This window comes from Canis lupus, chromosome 35, assembly GCF_011100685.1.
Source record: "Canis lupus familiaris isolate Mischka breed German Shepherd chromosome 35, alternate assembly UU_Cfam_GSD_1.0, whole genome shotgun sequence".
Classification (NCBI taxonomy): domain Eukaryota; kingdom Metazoa; phylum Chordata; class Mammalia; order Carnivora; family Canidae; genus Canis; species Canis lupus.
Genome location: NC_049256.1, coordinates 20,754,266 through 20,776,848, shown reverse-complemented (window position 1 = coordinate 20,776,848; position 22,583 = coordinate 20,754,266). Strand labels below are relative to the sequence as shown.

General features: G+C 37.5%; 1 protein-coding gene across 1 annotated transcript in view; it reads right to left on the bottom strand.

Moving 5' to 3' along the window:
• CDKAL1 (CDK5 regulatory subunit associated protein 1 like 1) overlaps positions 1–22,583 on the bottom strand; it is a 635,724-nt gene that overhangs the window by 394,222 nt on the left and 218,919 nt on the right. The window contains 1 exon segment of the mRNA NM_001284447.1: positions 10,741–10,861. Within this exon segment, the coding sequence (NP_001271376.1) occupies positions 10,741–10,861 (121 nt within the window).

Below are 22,583 nucleotides of genomic sequence, written 5' to 3'. Positions count from 1 at the left end.
TTAAATCCCCATCCTAATACTGCCTAAAATTTCTAGCTGAGCCACTTATTTAAAGGCGTTTATTACACTAGCATTTAAAAGTTCTATTTAAAGATAACTACTTCGGGATCCCTGGGTGGCTCAGCGGTTTAGCGCCTGCCTTTGGCCCAGGGCGCGATCCTGGAGTCCCGGGATCGAGTCCTGCATCAGGCTCCCGGCATGGAGCCTGCTTCTCCCTCCTCCTGTGTCTCTGCCTCCCTCTCTCTCTCTCTCTTTCTCTCTATCATGAATAAATAAATAAATAAATCTTTAAAAAAATAAAAATTAAAAAAAATAAAGATAACTACTTCACAGGTATGAACCAATAGTGCCATCCACTGTTCTTAGGAATGACGTTTCCCAAATGCAGTTTTTTAATCCACTAAAAATAAGGTTACTCTAAAATTTCATTTCAACAGTATTTAAGTGAAAATAAGGTATTTGGGGATTTCACTGAAGATATCAAAAAAGCTGCAAATTTCAGGACAACTAGTTTTTGGATTAAAAAAATGTAACAAGTTCAAAATTGCCATAAATACTCCAATTTCACACATTTAATTGTTTGAGATAAGTTTCACTTCATTCACAGTCCAAATTATCATATTCTCTTTTTCTACAAAACAATTGTCTATAGCAAGAGAGAAGTAATTAGAGTTACACTCCAGTTCACCCAGAAAAAATTTTCTGCGTTTGAGTAACACTGCTGTCACTAAAATACTAAAATATTTATGAAGTGAATACTGTCAGCAGGACACTGTACTAAAAGCTATGGGAGAATTAAGATTAATTTTTTTTAAGTTATCATTCACATAACACTAAACAAATGAAGTGGGCAACTGATAAGCTGATGGTGAACTGAATGAACCCTAACTTTAAATCCCAGTACCAGAAATTTTCTTGCTCAGATAGTAAAAAGGATGAAGAGAAAGGATGGGGAGGAGGCGCCCTGGAGAATATTGGCAGAGAAGAGGATACAGCAACATAAAAATTCTAAGAAAAACACTTATTAAAGTACCCATATTATGTTGGGGGACACATACAATAGGTAACATGTGCCCATGGTAGAAAAGAAATCACCTCTAAGAGATATCTAATTTATCTCAGTCATGAAGCCAGAAAACAACAGTGTCTATAACTCCAGTGCCTTCTCCAGAATAAGCTGGTGTCCCATTCAAGGCTCATGATCAAGAGAGAAGGTTCTTGGCCTCCATTAGTTTATAGAAGAATGAGAATAATAACAGCTCTCTGCTCATTTTAGAAATGTGCTAAGAGAACAGTTACAACTTCTAGATTCCGATTTCACATAAACCATATTAGGACTTTTATACTGTACTTTTGAAAGAATATAATATAAAATGCGCAAGTCAGTTTTAGGCTATAACTCTAAGAACAGTCTCTCTTTTCTAGTAATTAATCAGAAAGACTACCTTCCTGAGATTACTGGTATGTTTTAGTTTTTTATCTTTCGTTAACAGCAGAGGCTTTGCAAAATTAGCATACTAAATGACCGAAATAAGTTTTCACTTGTAGAAGTAGTGGTTAGGTACTAAGTACAAGAGGCTAACTACTAGCATAAAAGATAGTAGAAACAAGATCTCATTAGTGAAATCAGTGACACTCAAGATAAGTGGATTGGCTAAAATATTCTCCACTACAGGGTAAAGGATCTTGCAACACACTTGCTAAGACCAGTGCTTCTCAAACCATAGTGACAGACCAGGGTTTTGATTTCCAACCTCTTAAAAAAACATTATTATTTTTTAAATTACAAGACATATCAGCAATGTTAAACTACCTTAAAAGTTTTTTAAATGTTTGCTCTCAAATCTCTACACTTGTCACAGAACAGCCATCAGTGGTTATTGACTCAGTATTGGTCCATGAACCACACTTTGGGTAGTCCTGGCTTGGAACATTAGAGATATTATTCTGGTTTGGTCCCTATTGGACCATCACTCCAGAGACACTGGTAGAGGATTCTGGTCAATTGTGATGGATCATATTGTCTCACTGGGCTCACGTGAACCTTTCATGCAAGGTGTGATTTAATCACCCAAAAGGAAAGAGAATTAGGATTTTACCAGGCTTGTAAGAACAGCTGGACTGTGCCAGCTTGCTTAATAAGTTCTTATTACAGATTTTGGACTGGGACTTGCTTTCATTACAACCTGACAGCTGGGTTATAAGGAAGCAACTAATCCCCATTGGTAGTGACTACTGCCTATCAGGAAAAAACCCTAAGAGTTAGTCGTACATAAGGAAATTGGCTTAGGTTAATTTGCAGTCATCAGTGCCCTGATGAAAGAAAACAAAACAAAACAAAACAAAAAAAAAAAAAAAAACAACCAAAAGCCAATACTGCTCCGTAAGTTTTAAATAAGAGAATGATTATATAGTCTGCCAAATCCTTTCTGGGAAATGTTTTATATTGAGATTCTGGCGCTTAGGGAGTGGTGTTATGACCTCCTAACAGCTGTCTCTAAGGATGGCACTGGAGCGGAGGGAGCTATTCTCCAGACAGCACATGTAGAAGGCGGCCACAGTTGACATAGTCAGGGCATCTGAACAACAACCTAGCATGAACTACAAAAATAACATCTTATTTCTTCACATGATGCAAAGATATAAAACCTCAATAAATCGTTACTGAATATACTAATATACGAGTCATTTCAAAGACATTATAAGATCCCCCAAATTTTATCCACTCACAATATTAAAAAGATCCTTCCCTAGTATGAGTGAGGGTGATTCCACATATATTCAAACTTCTAATAGGGTCCCTAGGAACCTTCATTTATTAAAAGCTTTTTAGAGCCCTTCTAATTAAATGCCTTTAAAATGTTTTATTTTATACAGTGTAATTTTCTAAAAGCTCTAACTTAAGAGTAACATAAGATTTGAGGCTTCTATTTTCCCCATGTACTAAAGATGGCGGTAGTCCTGTTTAATGTCGAAGGCCAAGGGAACTGTTTCACTGTGTTGCTGCCACTGCATCTCATAGAGGGGCAGTAAGGAAATGTCTGAGTATCTCACAACTCTTAAATTTGAGGTCTGTGAGTCCCTGCTGTGCACCCTTAGCCCCTAGAAAAGATAGTCATGCTGCGATCTAAAAGCATTCCCCAGAATACAGAATAGAAAGAGATCCAAATCCTCCCAATACAGGAGCTGCAATTAATTCTGGGTTTAGAACGGAGTGCTTTTGGATTAGTTCATTTCATATTAGTTACCTGCTGACTTGGGAAATGTTTACCTTTGTATATATCATAATACCTAATACAATACCTGGTAATGTGTAAGCACAGAATAATTGTATTTTCAAATGTATCTAGTTAATAACTATTTCAAGATGCAGTCATTAGAACCAGAAAGATAACAAAATATTATTAGTTGTGATTATATTTCTCTAAAAATAACTCCACTTGTATAAAAATAAATTATCATTTTTTCATTCACTCATTCATATTTAGAGAGCTTCTATGCATCCAGCACTCGGATACAGATGATAAATTCTGGACATCACAGAAAGAAAGTGAAAACATCCAAATTAGCTTTTTTTCACAAAGATATGATGTTACTGGTGGGAAAAAGTAACAGATATTTTTAAAAAATGATAATAAATTCAAGTATGCAATCTGAAAGAAAATTAGATTCCTTCTTAAAGGTTCCCATATACCATCATTTTATGTCTGACAGATGGCAAGTAACAAGAAAAATGAGATAAACCTTAAAAGAGAAAGTATTAGTAAAATATTACAGGGTCAGACAGAATTTTTCTTAGATGTGTTCAGCCCAGGGGAGGATTATCCCTTCAAACTAGGGATAATCTGATAGTAGTACCTAAAAAGCGTTACAATTTCTATCAGAACTGCTAAGCAGTATCCAGCTCTTGGCTTTGGAAGAACAAAAATTGCCAAGAGATTGTCAAAACTGATGACTTTAATAGTGACAGAGAAGGCAAAAATGAGGCACAGATTTTCTTTATGGCCCAATTTCCAACTTTTTACTTTATGTCTTTATACTACCTAGGACCTTCTGTCTCTACTAGGAAAAATAAGGCAATTACACACATGGAGCCCCCTAACAAAAACTTAGCATTCTAACCTCAGTTTACTTCTTCTGTTTATACACATAAACTACTTACTATATGGACTACAGTGCTTGATTGATCCTTTTTTTATTTCTCAGCCATTAGAAAGGATGAATACCTACCATTTACATTGACGTGGATGGAACTGGAGGGTATTATACTGAGTAAAATAAGACAGTCAATCAGAGAAAGACAATTATCATATGGTTTCACTCATATGTGGAATATAAGAAACAGTGCAAGAGATGATAGGGGAAGGTAAGGAAAACTGAATGGGAAGTCATCAGAGGGGGAGAAAAACCATGAGAGACTCTTAGTTCTAGGAAACAAACTGAGGGTTGCTGGAAGGGAGGTGGGTGGAAGGAATGGGGTAATTGAGTAATGGGCATTAAGGAGGACATGTGATGTGAAGAGCACTGGGTATTTTATGCAACTGATAAATCAATGAACACTACATCTGAAACTAATGATATACTATATGTTGGCTAACTGAATTTAAAGAAAAAAAGATCTTTTAAAATTTACATATATATCCACATATATCTACTTCAGAACTATGACCTCACTCTACCAATTTAATGAGAAAAATGAAACACCTCAACATGAATCTTCAAATTTTTATCTTTACCTCAGAAACTAGCTTATTTCTGGCTGGATATTTAATTCAAATCTAACATGTGATGTCACTTCCAGTTTACAGAAAATAAATAGCGTAGAATAACAACTGAACTTCAACACCAATGGGAGGAAGAGAGGGAAGAAGAGCAGTGACAAGTCTTGCTTCACTGACTGAGCCACCCAGGGGCCCGCAGAAACATCTCTCCATTCTCTAGAGACCACTTCTCTTCCTTTACAGTTAAACTCCTCAAAAGAGTAATCTTCTTGGAGGAAAACTTCGTAATTTTGAATCTGGTTTTTCATTTTCCCAGTCTCCAGAAACGGTTCACCTATCCTAGCATTACTTCTCCTGAAGGCATCTAATACAATTGATGGGATGATACACTCTATTCATACACCTTCATCTCTAACTATTCCTCATTCATAGATGACTCTTTCCATTTCCTATGCACAGACATTGATCACTCACCTTCAGTGACCTCAAGCACTCAAGTCTCTCCAACTAAAGCTTCTTTCAGGCCTTGGATTTCCACCCCCAGCCATTCTTTGGAACTTCCAAATTAATGCTTACAAATAATTCCACTGGAGTATGTCAAAGCCCATTTTCTTAATGATGACACAGTTGTAGCATCCTTACTTTTCATTCCCCAAGCTGTCACTTGGGCCCTCATTCCTTCCTGGTGGGGTTGCTATAATGACCTCATCAGTGACCTCCTTATACCTACCTTCCAACACTCACCCATATTACAAGCTGGTACTAGAATAATCTTCTTAATGCCCAACCATGATTATTTCTCACCTATGCTCCAAACTTTAGTGGCTCTCCTTTTCCTTTACTAACTAAATTAAGTGTAATTTCTCACTGTGGGGCAGTTACATTCTTCACACAAAAGATGATTTATCCCAATTCTCCTAACATACACTGGAAATACCATACTACAACCCTGAGAAAATTATCTTCTTCACCAACAACTCATATGGTCCACTCATATGCCTTTGTCCATTGTTTTCTCTACCTACAGTTTTTTCTCATCATACTTATCCTAATCCCTGGAACTAAAACATGCCAAATGGGAAAGCTGCAGATGATACGAAGGTTGCTAAACAGCTACATTAAGATAGAACATCCTGGATTATCCAGGTGGCTCTAATGTAATCACTGAAAAGTGGGAGAGGGAGATTCAGGGTAGTAGGATAAATACAATAGTGCAGGCTTTGAAGATGGAAGAAGGGGACCATAAGCAAGGAATTTGGGTGGCCTTTACGGGCTAAAGAAAGGAAGTAAACAGATTCTCCCCAACAGCCCAAAGAACACAGCCCTGCTTATATCATGATTTTAACACAGCAAGACCTGTATCAGACTTCTGACTTTTAGAACTATAAAATAATAAATTTGGGTACTGTTAAGCCACCCAGTTTGTGGTCATTTGAAACCAAACACACCTCCATACATAATTACCACAATTCTACCTATCTTTCAGGGCTTGTTTCAACCTCTATAATGCAGACTATTCAGCCCCCCTTGAGTTCCCTCTCTGCCAACCATGCTGGATAGACTTCCTTGCTCCTGTGAACCCACAAAAGTATCTGATGGAAGTAATAGGTCAGTCTCGGTCTTAGCCACTCACCAGCTACAGGACAGTGTAAAGTCCCTTAACCTCACTGCACTTTACTTTCTTCATCTATCAAAAAACAATCTGATGAGGCTGTTGTGAGGATTAAACACAGGAAAGAATATACATTTCAAAGTACTGTGTGTGGCACATGGTAAGCACTCAAGCGTTAACCATCATCATGAACTTTATTCTCACCTGTCTTTCAGAGCTACAGCCACATCACTGTCTTATCACCATACCAGACAGACACATGCCTACCCACGCTTCCTCTGCAGGGAATCTCTACCGCACAACAGAGAGTTTAACAGAAGAGTGGCAATCAACCTCAAAAAGTTCACCTCAGAAAACAAGAAGAGCACTGGTAACTGGAACAATGAATCAAGTGTGCCAAAATTTATATACTCACTAGAGCAAATATAAATAAAGAGGAATATATGAATGCCAGAGAGAGGGTTTAGGAGAAAAGACAAATGTTATTTAAGAAATAAAAGGCACCCTCATTATAGACACTGTAATCAAATACATAATTCTCTCAGCTCATCCAGAATCTACCATGACCTGAAAATTCTAACTTCTTCATTGATAAAGCAATCAATATACTTCTTGTACTCCTTTAGAAATGGAACAAAGCAAAACAACTTTGTAGACTCTAATAGTAATTTCAACAATTTACTAAAACATTCAGTAAAACTTGCTGCAAATGAGCCTTTTCCCAAATGGAAATGGAAAATTTGTATGACATTTAAGATGTCCATTTTTAGTTTGAAAGCAATAAAACTTTGTCAAGATTTTGATGAAAAGGATCATTTTTCTCTTGATAGAAATAATTATGGATATACTTCTTTTAAAACATTTGAATGTAGGTTAAAAAGAAAAAAAGGAATGAGCTTCACCAGAGGTAAAAAATAAAATCCAAGTTAAGATGTTAAGAGTGACACCGTGACAAATGCTTATGGGGATGCCCTCACCTGAGAGCAAATGATAAGGCTATAACTGATTCAGGAAAGTGATTAGGACTCAGAGAAGGTTAGAAACTCCAAACTCAATTAGAGAGAGTATGGACTGAATTCTCTTAACATCAAAAGCATATTTGCTAATTTACTTACTAAGGGTTGGTGCTATACGGTAATATGAGAGATGGCAAATATCCAGTGAGCTTTAGAAAGTTTATAGTGTAGGGACGCCTGGGTGGCTCAGTCAGTTAAGTGTCCAACTCTTTGATTTCAGCTCAGGTCATGATCTAAGGGTCACAAGGTCAAGCCCCATGTCGAGTTCCACATGCAGTGGGGAGTAGGCTTGAGGACAGTCTGTCTCCCTCTCCTCTACCCCTCCCCGCCATGGTCACGCTCACATGCGTGCACTCTCTCTAAATAAATTTAATTTTTTTTTAAATAAAAAGTTCATAGTATAGCCTCATTGTAAGAAACACTAAATCCAAAAGAAGGGAGACTCAAAAAAATACATGAAAAATTTTAACTTAATCCCATTTAAAATGGGTACCTAAAGCAAATTTCGTAACGTTTCTTAGGGCAACAAACAATAGTTATGACTTCAAAACAAAACGTGTATTCAACAAATATTTACTACATACTCAATTTCATACTAGATACTGAACTTAGAGATAATAATACAATAATAATTTAAACACTTTCAGAGCCCAAGAAGTTTACAATTTAAAATATAAATTAGGGACACCTGGGTGGCTTAGTCGGTTAAGTACCTGCCTTTGGCTCAGGTCATGATCCCAGGGTCCTGGGATCGAGCTCTGCATCAGGCTCCCTGCTCAGTGGGGAATCTGCTTCTCACTTTGCCTTTCCCCCCTGCTCGTGCTTTTTCTCTCAGATAAATAAATAAAATCTTTTTAAAAAAATAAAATAATAAAATAAAATATAAATTATACAGTCTGAAAGTGCCATAACCTAGATATATAGGGAATGTGGTGGATGCACAATGCAAAGAGAGATGTATTCAGCCCAATCAAGAGAGCACATAACTGCACAGGGAAGGCTTACCAACATGGTGAATAGGGAAAGGGTGAGATGTGCCAGGGACACCTGACAGCATGCACCGGGGCCTGAGGTCAGGAGAGAAGACAACCTTGAGTTTGGGAAGCTCCAGTTGTTCAGTGTGATTGAGCAGGGAGTAACCATATTAGAGGCACAGAGAAACTAGACAAAGTACCTTTGAAGACAAACTGTCAAAAGCAATAGTCAAGAAGTCAGCAAGGGCTGCCAAGTCATCCTGAAGAGACCCAATGGACCTAAATACAAGTGTTTGACAGACCATAAAATCTTAACACACTTAAAGAAATGTATCTCAGCAAAAAAAGGATGAGGGATGATCAATCCTACACTGAAAAAAAGATGGAGGGGAGAGAGAGAGAAAGAGATTCTCAGAAACACTTGACTTTGTTCTCCTGGAGGCATTGTTCAGGAGAAAGCACACTTAGCCAAACTTCAAGTATCACTGTCCAACTGGTAAGGCAATCTGTACTGTGAAGAGAGTTTAGCATAAATCCATTAAACTTTCAAATTATAAAAATCAATGATTCATTCATTCAGTAAGTAAATATTTATTAAATCCCTGCTGTGTACGTTCTTCCATATTCTGAGGATACAGTAGGAGGCAAGGGAGTCAAAACTCCCTGCCACCTTGGAGCTTATTACAAGCCAATGACGGGAAAAATGAAAATATAATGAACTCATATAGATTTCAATAATGAGAGGTGTCACAGAAGAAAATAGGCAAACGTGGAGGACAGGGAAAGTAGGGATATGGCACTTTTCAGTAGGAAATCGGGAGTAAAAAGAAAAACTGCAGTGTGTGAAGGAAGGAGGATGGAGATGGAGGGAGAGGCAAACAGCCTTATGCTTGTAATTTGGCTCAGGCTCAAAATATTAGATGCTCCAGTCAATGTGATAACTACACTTCTTGCTGCTATATTCTGATTTAATCACTAGCCTCTGAGCTTGATGAGTATAGGTTTCTGCATCTTCGTCACTGAAGGCCAGATAGTGGTCCAAGACCCATTCAGCAAGGCAAATCAAAGTCACCCTACAGGGCTTTGAGAGAAAAAACAAACAACTTCTTCAACCTTCCCTGGTCTTTGGTAGTGATAGGAAGGCTTAACCAGAAGGTGATATAAGAGAGAAAGGGTGACCTGTGACTGTTGTCACAGAGCTGCAACTCTGCAGGAGGAAGGGGAGGCTATGCTTAGAGATGGGAAGATGCTGGAGGGAAAAGACAAGCTCATCTGCTCTCCAAAGGGAACAGCATGAAGGAAGCAAAGGACAGAGGAAAACAATTCTAGAAAAGAGGGAAGGATGCTGAAATCAAAAAGCAGGAAAGAGGCACCAGGGTGGCTCCATCAGTTGAGCATCTGACTCTTGATTTTGGCTCAGGTCATCTCAGGGTGGTGAGACTGGGCCCACATTGGGCTCCAAGCTCAGCATGGAGTCTGCTGAAGATTCTCTCCTTTTCCCTCTGCTGCCCCCCATTCATGCTCTCTTTTAAATTAAAAAAAAGGGGGGGGGGCAGCAGGATAGCTTAAGTTTTATTAGTGGAGGGACTACCATGATTTAAAGAACAGAATGGGGGATCCCTGGGTGGTTCAGTGGTTCAGCGCCTGCCTTTGGCCCAGGGCGTGATCCTGGAGTCCTGGGATCGAGTCCCAAGTCAGGCTCCCGGCATGGAGCCTGCTTCTCCCTCTGCCTGTGTCTTTGCCTCTCTCTCTCTATGTCTATCATGAATGAATAAATAAATTCTTAAAAACAACAACTACAGAAGGCCTTGGCCTCATCAGACTTTCAAGTTACACTAATATTGACGACAAATTCCATATATGCAAATAAAACTCAGGATGAATGAGCACACAAAGCATCATTGTAAGAGACAGGAACTTCAGACCTAGATGTGAAATTTAAGAGCGTTTACTATTCAGCTATGATGCTTATTTTTAGTTCAAAGCTCATAAGGGCAATATTTTAAGACATGTGTTTCAGATAGTCAGTAATCAAAATATGGTTAATATCTTGGGCATTATTTACAATAACCCTATTGAAAAAAACAGATGATGGGTATGCTAACCATTCCAACAACAAAACACCCTTTTAAAAAATATATTAACCCAAGGGCATGGCTGGAAAATGAAATCTATGTTTACTACCAAAAAGACGTCAGAATAATATTAATCAAAGACCTAAAGGCCTGCTGCAAATATACATGTAATTTGCACGCAGGGAACATTTAATAGGGGACTGTCTTCACGTGGTTTTGAGCTTTTTGATTTTTCTCTCCCATGGAAATGTTCAGCTGCTTTACTGTGTCACATGTCCAGGGGGAAAGCCTGAATTCATGGATACATTGAATAGTGGATGCATGAGTCTGAGAGACACTTACCCAGTATTGACGGAAATGATTTCTATCAGTGGATTTTTCCTAATCTTTGGCAGATCCAACCGTGCTCCACCCAGCCGCTTCCCATTAGCCTTTTTCTGACCCAGCAGCCTCACGGAATGACCTTCAAATAAAGCACATAAATATACTTTAGCATTGGCCACAGAACATCACTTTCATTCACTGCTCTCAACAAACGTGTTCATATTTTCACTTACCTCCTTCTTTGAGGAAACAAACAACAACAACTCTCTCTCTCTCTCTCTCTCTCTCTATATATATATATATACATATATACATATATACATATATACATATATACATATAAAAGAGAGGATGTGATCGTTCACCTAAGAAAACTGTCAAAGGGCAAAGCAGCTGCATGTGCGTCCTGCAGTCAAAAGTGCTGTGCTTATATTATTCGCACATTTCTACTGCATAGATGACAGCAACAGAAACATCCTCAGAATGTCATTCCGTAAGGTATACATGCTCTCGAGCATTGACCAGGTATGTACATGAAGCAGAAAGGTTTTACATGGGCACTGGCCCTGCCAGGCAACTCACTGCTGGGGGATTAAAAAAAAGGAAAAAAAGCTGAAGCAGATTATCTGCTCAAAGCAAACAGCAAATCAAAGAAATAAAGAATTACAAAGCTGAGATAAAATAACACTTTAGGGTCAGATTTTTTAAAACAAAAGTTTTTGAACTTATTTTTTAAAGACATTACAAAAGAAAATCAGACTATTTCTAAGAGTCACAAAAATATTTATAATTTTGAAATTTTGGATTAATTGCAGTTGTAGAAAATATGGAACAACAGTACTAAGACTTCTTATTCCCTTGAGATTCTCCAATTATTATTTTTTCCATGTTTACATGGTCTTTTTCTCATTACATACATAGCATTTTTTTTTTATAATTTTACCAAGGTATATCCTGTAAGATTCACTCATTGTGAATATACAACTTAATGATTTTAAATAAAGACAGTTATACAGTCATTACAAAAACCTGGTTTTAGAACATATGCATTACCCCCAAAATTCCCTTAAGTTTATGTATAGTGCACCCTTGCTCCCATTCCAAAATAGATCACATTCTGATTGGTTGACCAGCTGGTGGATGCTTGGATTGTTTCCAATTAATATCTATTAGAATAATGCTTCTATGAATATCCACATACAAGTCTTCATGTGGACATAAAATTTTATTTCTCTTGGATAAACTCCTAGGAATAATTGCTAGGTCCTGTGGTCAATTTATATATAACTTTATCAGAAACAACTATTTTCTAAAGTGGTGGTACCATTTTATATCTTACCAGCAATGTGTGAAGGCTTAAGTTTCCCCACATTGTCAATGAAGACCTCATGCTGTAACTTTTTTGATAGCAGCACTTCTGGTGAGAAGTAATATATGATTGTGGTTTGAATGAATATGCATTTTTCCATAATGATTATGATGTGGACACGTTTCCATGTGTTTATTAGCCAACTACAGGTCTTATTTGGCAAAATATGGTGATGGCTCATTTTTATGTGTCACCTTGACTAAGCTACAGGGTCCCCAGACATTAACCAAACGTTCTCTCTCGAGTGTTTCTGTAATGATGTTTCTGGTCTTAACTGATATCTGAGTCAGAAGACTGAGTAAAGCAGATTAACACTAATGGGCCTTATCCAATCAAAGACCCAAATAGAACAAAAAAAGGCTAAGAGGGAACCACTGCTGCCTGGCTGGAGCTAGGTCATTGCTCTTTTCCAGCCTTCAGATTCTGACAGAAAGAGAGGCTCTTCATGAATCTTGTTGCTGCCCAATCACAGACTAAAAATATACCATCAGCTCTACTGATTCTCAGGCTTTTGGACTTGGACTGGACCTACACATCAGCTCTATTGGGTCTTTATTTTATTTTAAAATTGTATTTGTTACTTAGGAGAGGGAGAGAGGGAAGGGGGAGACAGAGAGGTAGAGAGAGAGTGAGAGAATGAATGAGTCAGAGGAGGGGCAAGGGACCTTCCACTAAGCAGGGACCCCAACACGGGACTCAATCCCAGGACCCTGAGATCATGACCGGAGCCGAAGGAAGACACTTGACTGAAGAGCCACCCAGGGGCCCCTCTCTTAGATCTTTAGCTTGTGGACTACAGTCTCGGGAATTCTTAATCTCTATAACGTCTCCATAATGGTATGAGCCAATTCCTTATCATATATTTCTTTTCAACACACATACCGTACTGGTTGTTTCTCTAGACAATCCTCAGTCATATAAATGTCTACTCCAGAAGTTTGCCAATATTTTAATTGGACTAACTGTCATAGAGTTATAAGAATTCTGTATTCTGCCTTCAAAACCTTTTTCAGGGATCCCTGGGTGGCTCAGTGGTTTAGCGCCTGCCTTCCACCCAGGGCGTGATCCTGGAGTCCCGGGATCGAGTCCCACATCGGGCTCCCTGCATGGAGCCTGCTTCTCCCTCTGCCTGTGTCTCTGCCTCCCTCTCTCTCTCTCTTCTTTCTCTCTCTCTCTCTCTCTCTGTGTGCCTCTCATGAATAAATAAAATCTTTCAAAAAAATCCTTATTAAACAAAAAAAAAAAAAGAATTGTCTCAAAACCTTTTTCAGGTATGTGATTTGTAAATATTTCTTCTCTGGCTGCAGCTTAGTTTCACTTTCATGACAATATCTTTTAAAGAGTAAACTTTTTCAATTTAATAAAGTGCACGTTCTCAAATTTTTCTTTTATAACTCACGCTTTTGCTATTCTAGCTAAGGACTTTTTTGCCTAGCCCAAGAGCACAGAGATTTCTTCCATATTTTCTTCTCGAAGTCTTACTGTTTCAGGTCTTATCTTTAGGTCTAGGACCCACTTTGTTACTTTTTGTGTATAAGGGTCTAAGTTCATTTTTTGCATAGGGATATTCAATTGTCCATGTGCCATTTCTTTTCCCTCCTTCTTTTGTACTATTGTTGTCAAACATGTTAACATACGGCTGTATAAACCCCCAAAACAGAGTGCCATAATTATTGTTTTTGCATAGTTGTGGTTTTGGGGTTTTTTTGGGTGGGGCACTGGGAGGTTCTAGAAGAAGGGCCAGAAGGAGAGAATCTTAAGCAGGCTCCACACAGAGCCTGACAGCAGGCTCGATCCCACAACCCCAAGATCATGATCTGAGCTGAAATCAAGAATCAGATGTTTGACTGAGCCACCCAGGCATCCTACACCTATATAGTTTTTGAAAAGAGGAAAAACATACATTTACAGAGGACTTTATATTTACCCACATATTTAACCATTTCTAACACTCATTCCCTCCTGAGAATTCAACTTAGCACTTGATACTACCTCTTTTCTGCCTGAAGGACTTTCTTTACCCTTTCTTGCAAAGGAAATCTGCTAGCAACAGATTCTTGCTTACTTGGGAGAATATTTTGCTTAATTTGTGAAAGATACCTTTGCTGGATACAGAATTATTAGCTGGCAGGTTTTTTTCTTTGAGCACTGAATACAGTTGATCCTTGAATACTGCAGAGGTGAGCAGTACCACACCCCATCCAGGTGAAAATCCACATACAACTTTTGACTCCCCAAAAACTGAACTCCTAATAGCTTATGCTGTTTACTGATAACACAGTTGATGTACAAATAGTTTATATGTCTTATGTATTATATATTTTGTACAATAAAATAAGCTAAAGAAAATGTTAAGAAAAGTACGAGGAAAACTGTATTGTAAACAAATGCATGTAGAAGCGGGCCACACAGTTCAAACACCATGTCGTTCAGAGGTCAGCTCTGTCACATTCCACTACCTTTGAACTCTGCTGCTTCTGATGAGAAGTCAGTTATCAATTTTAATGTTGCTCCCCTTGTATATAATGTGTCATTTCTTTCTGATGCTTTCCAGATTTTCTCTCAGTGTAGACCTCTGTGATTTTCATACATGCAATTCATGTGGCTTTTTGGCTCCATAAAGTTTTGTTTTGTTTTAATCAAGTTTGGGAAGTTTTCACATAGAATTGTTTTTTTTTAAAAAACTGGAGGGAGGGAATCACTTTTTCTATCGTTTTCTGTGGCTCCCTGACACACTTGGTGTGTTGAATGCCGTCCCACAGGTCTCTGAGTCCCTGATGACTTTTCTTATTATTCAGGTTGGATCATTTCTATTGATCCATCCTCAAAATTACTGATTTTTTTTTCTCTTGCCATCTTAAACCTGAAATTGAGCCCTTTGAATATTTCATTTCAGTTACTGTACTTTTCAACTATAGATTTCCCATTGGCTCTTTATAATTTCTATCTTTTTGTGATTCTGTATTCAAGTCACTATCATCACCCTTTCCTTAAAGGCTTTTAACATGATATTTAGTACTTGGGGGTTTTTGCTAACTCCAACATTTTTGGCCAAAGACAATCTCTATTGACTGGTTTGACGTTTTTTTTTCCCTTGTATGTGGGTATATTTGGTTTTCTTTGCATCATATAATACGTTGTTCAGTTCAGAACACTATAGGTAATATATTGTAGCAACTCTCAATTCAGATTTCCCCCCACCAGGGATTATTGTTGTTTGTTTAGGAGCTTACCTGGACTAAATCTATAAAGTCTATATCTCTACAATGAAAGGTTGTGGACGTCCCTTCTTAGCTTTCTAGCTGCTCCCAACAACACCAAGCATTACTTCCAATGGGTCAAATCTGTATCTGCATAGCTTTTTATTAAGGAAAGACTGTCACAAATTTGTTCAAACACCACAAACCAGTAAGATTTCAATATTCTGATGGAACTGTGTATGAACCAGTAAGGTTACTCAAAGTTAGGGCTACTTTCAAGTCTGCCCCACCTTCTCAGGATGTGCACACAGGCTCCAGCAGGCAGGTGAGTGTGGGTGGCCTAGGCCCACTCCAGTCTCTGCTGTGCACAAGCACCAATCAACTATTCTTGTTCTATGGAGACTCAACAAGCATCCTATCACTGCATCACATCCTGGAAGTCTCTGTTAAATCTCCAGCTGGTCCACCTGTCCACTCTTCATGCCAGACAGTCCCACAGTTTCAAACAGGTAGAAACACATACCCTCCCTATCACTCACCATCAAAATCTCCACCTTGATGGACAGTTCTTCAAATCAAAGGTGCTGTCCCACAAAGCCCCCAGTTTTCACAGCCTGCTCAGGTCTGATTGAACAACCTTGCCCACAGAGCTGTCTAAAGAAAATGGGAGTAGTAGCCCCAGGTGCAAATGCCATAGCTTCACACTGCTCTTACCCAAAGTTCCGTTATTTTCAAGAATAAACACTTCTCAGTTTGCTGAATACTTTTAGTCAATCTTCAGGGTGCTGGGATTGTTTGTTTTTGACTGTCCACCTTTACTGTTGCTCATGAGGAGATCTGCTGACCTACTCACACAATCATCTCATAAGCAAATCAAAGCCATCTTTTTTAAAGCAATTATTTAAAGTAACTTAACATACATAATTAGTACAGGCTTAAGATTCTAAGGCAATTATATACATGTTTCATCACCCTTCATTTCAAAAAGATATATCGCTTCCATGTCTCTGGTATAGTCAGCTTCTTATGACCAGAAGTAATAAAACCATCAGTCATAGCATTTTTTGCACTAATCAACTTTAATAAGAAACATTAAGTCCTTCATTCATTCTGAAAATTCTTGCTCTGCTATAAAAACATAGCCAGTCAAGCAAGCATTTGGCAAACCAGATTTCACAGATTTTCAAGATAAGTTCAACTCTTCAATCAAAAGTCCAGTTAATGAAGAGGTGAGCAAGACTGGCTCACTAACATAATAGTTCTCTGAGAGATACCAAAAGTTCAATAATGACTATGCACAGGCATGGTATCTTCACACTAGCATGAGACAAATTTCATTATATCCTGCTGAGATTTCAGTAATATGCAGCCTGCACTAATAACATTTGATAAATTATTCATCTTCACTATCTACATGCAAATAAAGGAACATATCTCTGCCTGATGATATAATGAGTTATTTTCCAATCCAATGATTCATTAAAGAGCAAGAGAACTAACAATAGTGTTTTTTTTTAATTGAAAAATATAGTACACTGAAGACAAAGTAAGAAATAACATAAAAGTCCCTCATTATATCTGGCCAAAGATGAAAAGAAGAAAATTCAACCACAGAGTAATTTTTTTTAATGGACTAGAGGAATGAAACTTTTATTTATTATAAACCAGCTCTTTTTTTAAGAATCCTTTTGTAAACAGAGCTGCTGTTTCAAATTAATTCCTTAAATGTACAGACCACAGAATAAAAACATATACTGCAAATCATTACCTAAGTCTATATGCATTTATCAATACTGGAACCATCTAAAACAAACTGAAATTTGACAGGCTAACGAATGAAACTGAAGGTGTTGTCTTTGGGAAGAAAAGGAGAGGAAACAAGGACTCTGGAATAGGGAAACATGCTCAGGGAATAAAGATGTGAAAAGTAAAACAAAAAAAAAAAAAAGGAAATTTTTGGAGCAATTTGTGCTGCAAATGAAATTGCCATACTTACAAAGGGACCATGGAGCAAGGAACACAATTACACACTCACACATTTGATCCCTTCTGGCCACTGATGCCTCACACTGTGATGGGGAAAACATGCAGCTCAATGAATACTGATTTATTTTGTGACTACTGTGAATTTCATCACCCTTCGTGGCCAGATTGAAGAGAATGGGAGGAAAAACAAATCAGGACAACAGAGTCTGAAAGAAAAATGGAGTGAAAATACCAGTTTTGACATCATTTCAATCACATGGAGCAAGAAATTAAAGGAGGAAGTATTAATAGGAACAGATGGGAATAATGATGCTCAGTGTGACCAGATCAACTGATAATAACAGGAGACCACTGAGGAGACAGTGATAAAGATGTGAAGTGATTATAGCAGAGATAAGCAATTTTCATATAAAGATTTCAAAAAAGCAGATTGTTTTTATATGCAGAATGGAACGCACTCAAATGTAGTATTTCTGAGATCTTCTATCTTTTCTATTTTAAATGTAAATGTACATTTCATCTCCTATAAATAATGGTCAAATGTGTCTCAGTGGGTTTATTAACGATTTTTAATAAACATCTCCCTAAGTTGTTACTTACCAATGTCACATAAAATTCAGCCCTGTTAAAACTAAATTTAATTTTAAGCCTGAGGCTTTCAGCAGCTATTTTTCAATCAGCTACAAAACCTTGATTCTGTGCTGGTTTTTACATTTGATCCAATCCACTAAAGAATGTTACTAAACCATTTTATGAGCTGAAATTATTATTTATTAACAAAATTTTGAACCAGAAGCTAATTTTTAAAGTATAATCCACTATTACATGCACATTTGTAAATTCATAATACTGAAAAAAAAAACTATCAGAAAACAAAACAGGCATGTTTTGTACAATAACTGCACTATTGGTTGAATCAATATTCAGTGCTGTTTATGGATCTTCGAGAACAAAATATCTTTTCCAAATCCAACAGTGCTAAGTGTTGAGAACATTATAAAAATCAAGGGGAAACATTCCACCCATGTCTACTAGAAAGACAGTCTGTCAACATGTCAGGAAGGCAATTACAATGGTCATTCACAAACAGAAAAGAGTCAACCTCTGGAATATAAGCAGATATGTTAATTGAGTGATAGAAACAGGATTACCTACAAAATATGTATCTATTAATTAAATTATGTTTCGATTCACAAAACCAAGCTTCCCTCCTTTGGTTCTCAGAGCTAAAGTGGGTTGTACAAATTAGCTTTAGAATATCATTATACATCACAGAAGCACCAGTGATCTGGTAACTTGGATTCCTGTTGTTTATTTTCCCCTCTTTAATTTTTTCTGTGCTTCTGAAGGTTCTTTAAACAGTCTTTCCTTCAATACTTTATTCATCTCATCTAATTTCAAAGGCCACTGTTTCCTTAATATGTGACAACCCACCCTCCATCACCACCAGAGAGGTCTCATGCCAAGTTTTCCTGATATCTTACTAACTGCTTTCACTGCACACAAATTCAGTCTTATTAGCTACACATTCAACAGAATGTATGTGTTGTTCACCTGTGTTGTGTGTTCACCTGTGTGAACCCCAAGCTCTGGGTCAGACTACTGGAAAACTTCCTAGTAAAACAACTCAACAAGATACAAGGGGCAGAGGGTAGCAGAAGATTGGCAGAAATTTCAAGAATGAACGAAAGAACATAAAGTTACTCCCAATGCCAAAATTCTCATGTAAATAAATGTAGTCACATTGATCTGAATATTAGCTGCGACTATTAGAAAGGAATGCTCAGTTTAACCTGTTCTTCTACAAAATGTTTGGAGTTACTACGTGACATATACTTCACAGGCACTTTTAACTGTTTGGGAAGGAAAACAAAAATTTGGCCAAAAGGGTGTCTCTGACTCGCTTAATCAGGTATCATTCCTCATATGCAGGCACCTCTCAAGCAAGAAAGAATTCTCTGATAGTCACACTCAGTTGTGACCTTCCCTTGAAATGATTTCATTTTAGAAGAGGAAAGCTTTGTAAAACTAGGAAGTTGGATTAAGTGGAAAGAGCAGCTTTGCCCCAAGTCTAAACTGGAAAACTTTATATGAAGGACCAGAACAGACTCAAACACACAAAATCATTATCGTTCAAGCACACATTTCAGCTTTTAAGATTTCAAACGAGTATGAAAGCTTTAAATGTTAACTAGAACAATGACACCTAGGAAAAGATATGAAAATAAGGAAAAAACATTAAGACTCAACTGCTCAAAGGGACAGAATCAGAAGTGTGCATCCCAGTGTAGGTGGAGAGAGCCCTACTAAATAAGGTGCTTACATTACCGACACGTATTTCCAGAGGTGAACAGAGTGTAAGGGAAGCCAACACCTTACCTAATGAGCAGCGGGGCTGAAGAGGAGGCTAAGATAAGGTCATGATATAAAGTTTAAACCCCTAGCAGGTTGAGGATTATTTAATATCAAAACTCTTTTTGCACACAGAAAGAGTACCTGTGCTGTAATTATAATGACGTGAAATTTAGTATGATCCCAAACTACAGAAGACAGAAAGATGAAAGCATTCACTGCAGTGGAACATTTTTTTAAGACAGCATTTTCTTCCATGTGCGCAGCACTGCTGGCGCAACTGATAATGACAGTTAGTTTAAGGTCATCACATTAAACAAAAAACACAACAAAATAATCCACATAAGCAAAATGTCTTATTACCCTAATGGAGACACCTTCCGGGGGCAAATGACCAGAAGCAATTTTATGTTTAATTACATATTTTACAAGCAGATGCACCTTTTATGACAGCGGGAGATCTGTGTGGCGCCAATTTATTTTTTCAAATGTAAATCAATGTACATCGAAACACTGAAGAGTTAGAGACAGTCTCACATCAATAACTACACATTAGGAAGACCCTTAAAATAACTCCTTAGGTCACTTGCTGTCTTGCCAAAATAGGCTCCTCTGAATTATAAATTTCCTATATAGCTCCAAAAATTTAGTTATTACAGCAATAAAGCTATGTCTGCTTCAGTTTTGGTATGCAAAGCATCCATGGCAGCAACACAGAATGTAATCACTCATGCTCAAACCTACATTCAGAAAATTACTTCACTGGGTGACGAAAGCAGAAACAACAGACCTCACAGTACTGTCATTCAGGTAGCTAGGAGACAAGAACAGCAAAAGTAGACATAAGGAACTTGTAAGCCACAAGCTCCTTATGAACTTTCACAAACTGAACTTTCAAAAACCGAAGTTCAAATTCCCACTTTCAATACAAATGAAACTCTCAAGTTTGTTCCTGTTAATTATTCAACTCAAGCCCAATGAAGTGTCACAGAAGAGACACAGGAAGCAGAGAAAGTTGGAGATGTGTCCCATCTATGGACCTTGAAACATACCTTGTCTGTACTTCATCTCTCATCGTGAGCTGAACATGCCTGTACTGTGGCAGTTGATATGGGAGGAAGGTAGGAAACGGGGCACCTGGGGCTAACTTGCTCTTTAAATTCACACTCTTAGTCCTCAACCCCTCATGATAAGTCTTATCATTGTCTCTCTATAAAATGACAATGGGCTAAATATAGAAATGTAAGAAAAACAAAATGTTCATTTTATATCATAACATAATATAATAATGTCTGTGCATAACAGAAACAGACATTCCATAGTATTACAGCTTTAAAAATGGTGTATGAAATATTTTTTATCATTACTGAAACACAACATAAAGAATTCCAAAATATACCCTTCCCACATGCAAAAACAAAGAAAAATCTCAAAAAAACCAACCCTATATTATCCTGAGTCACCAATACCATTGACTTCTGTCCTAAAGCAATGTAAGGTCTCAAGGAAAACAGATTTGTAAATAAATAACTGGAATGAAGCTTCAGAGTTGGTCTGATCCATGTTTCTAGGAATGGTGGGACCCCATGACAGAGTGGTCAACTTGCCCAGGAAAGATTAGGAATGGCTTCAAAGAGAGGTGACACTGCTGGACAAGCAGGACGCAATTTAAATACAGGATTATATATATTTCACAGTACATTTGGACATAATACTACTAACACAGCAAGTAGAATTCTTCTCTTGAATTCCTGCTTGTTGCTCATTTTCCACTTCTTAAAACCAATCTAGTTAAGAGCCTATCGCTAAAACCAGATTTCACTGAAAAGATTTATTAAGACGTGGCATGAAGGAGCCCCATTGTGAAAAACCACACCTTCATAAATGAAAATATTTTTAAATATGCTTTATGTAGTATAAATTATGTGGGCTTGAGATGCATTCTTAATTCTAATACAAAGAGGGACCAATCATTATTTTTAAAACTTAATTTTGAGAAATTACAGTTAATGCTCATTATGAAATGCTACAGAGTGAAAGTTATCTACATCAAAATCTTTCTCCTTACAGCTTCATTATTTATCTAGCCTAAATACAAAATTGAGATAAAAAAAAAGTCTGTGCCCTTAAGAAATATGGAAGGATTCTCCTGACCTACCCACCTGAGAGTAAAAACTATATAAAGTGCATTTCAAATAAAAACCTTTGAAAATTACTCCTAATATACACACCCAAGAGAATTTTCTCTGTAAAATCTTCCCATTAGCTTTTTATTGGTTAGATCAGCTTTTTATTGGTTGCTTACAGTTAAGGTATACTAAAAGTATATTCTCTCATTTCCTAAATTAAGCACCTTATCAGTGGCGTAAGACTCAAATATTCTATTCAGAATTTTTTTTAAATGAAACAAATCGTCATTAGCTCCTTACAAAAAAAATGATGTTGGCACAAAATGGGGCTGGCTAGTAAAGCTGAGCGAGAAGGGGGAAAAGCAGATCACAGAGGAAACGAGAAATGTGAAGGAACGAAATATGTCAGCCCGGACATGAAAGAGAACTAGAAATGGGGAGGACTGACATTCAACAACAGGCATGAGGAAGGGGAATAATGAACAGGCCTCACTTTCTCACTCTCCTCCAGTCAAGGTAAGCAGCTTAACAGAAAGTAAAGAACACGAGATTAGAAGGGTAGGTTTCAAATTATAACACACTGAGGCCTCGCTGTGTAATCAGTAATGCCAGGGTTCCTGTGGAGTACAAATGAATTAATGTATACGGAAAGGGTGAGCTACAAAGGGCTAGACAGAAGTTAATTACAGTTGCTACTATAATTAATGCAATTGTAATCCTATCAAGATCTATAGCGCTAATGACGTTTTTCAAAAGCAAGGAGGAAAGGAGATTTTTAAAACTTCCCAACGCTGTAAGTTAAAGTCAGATCCCATTTATTTTTTA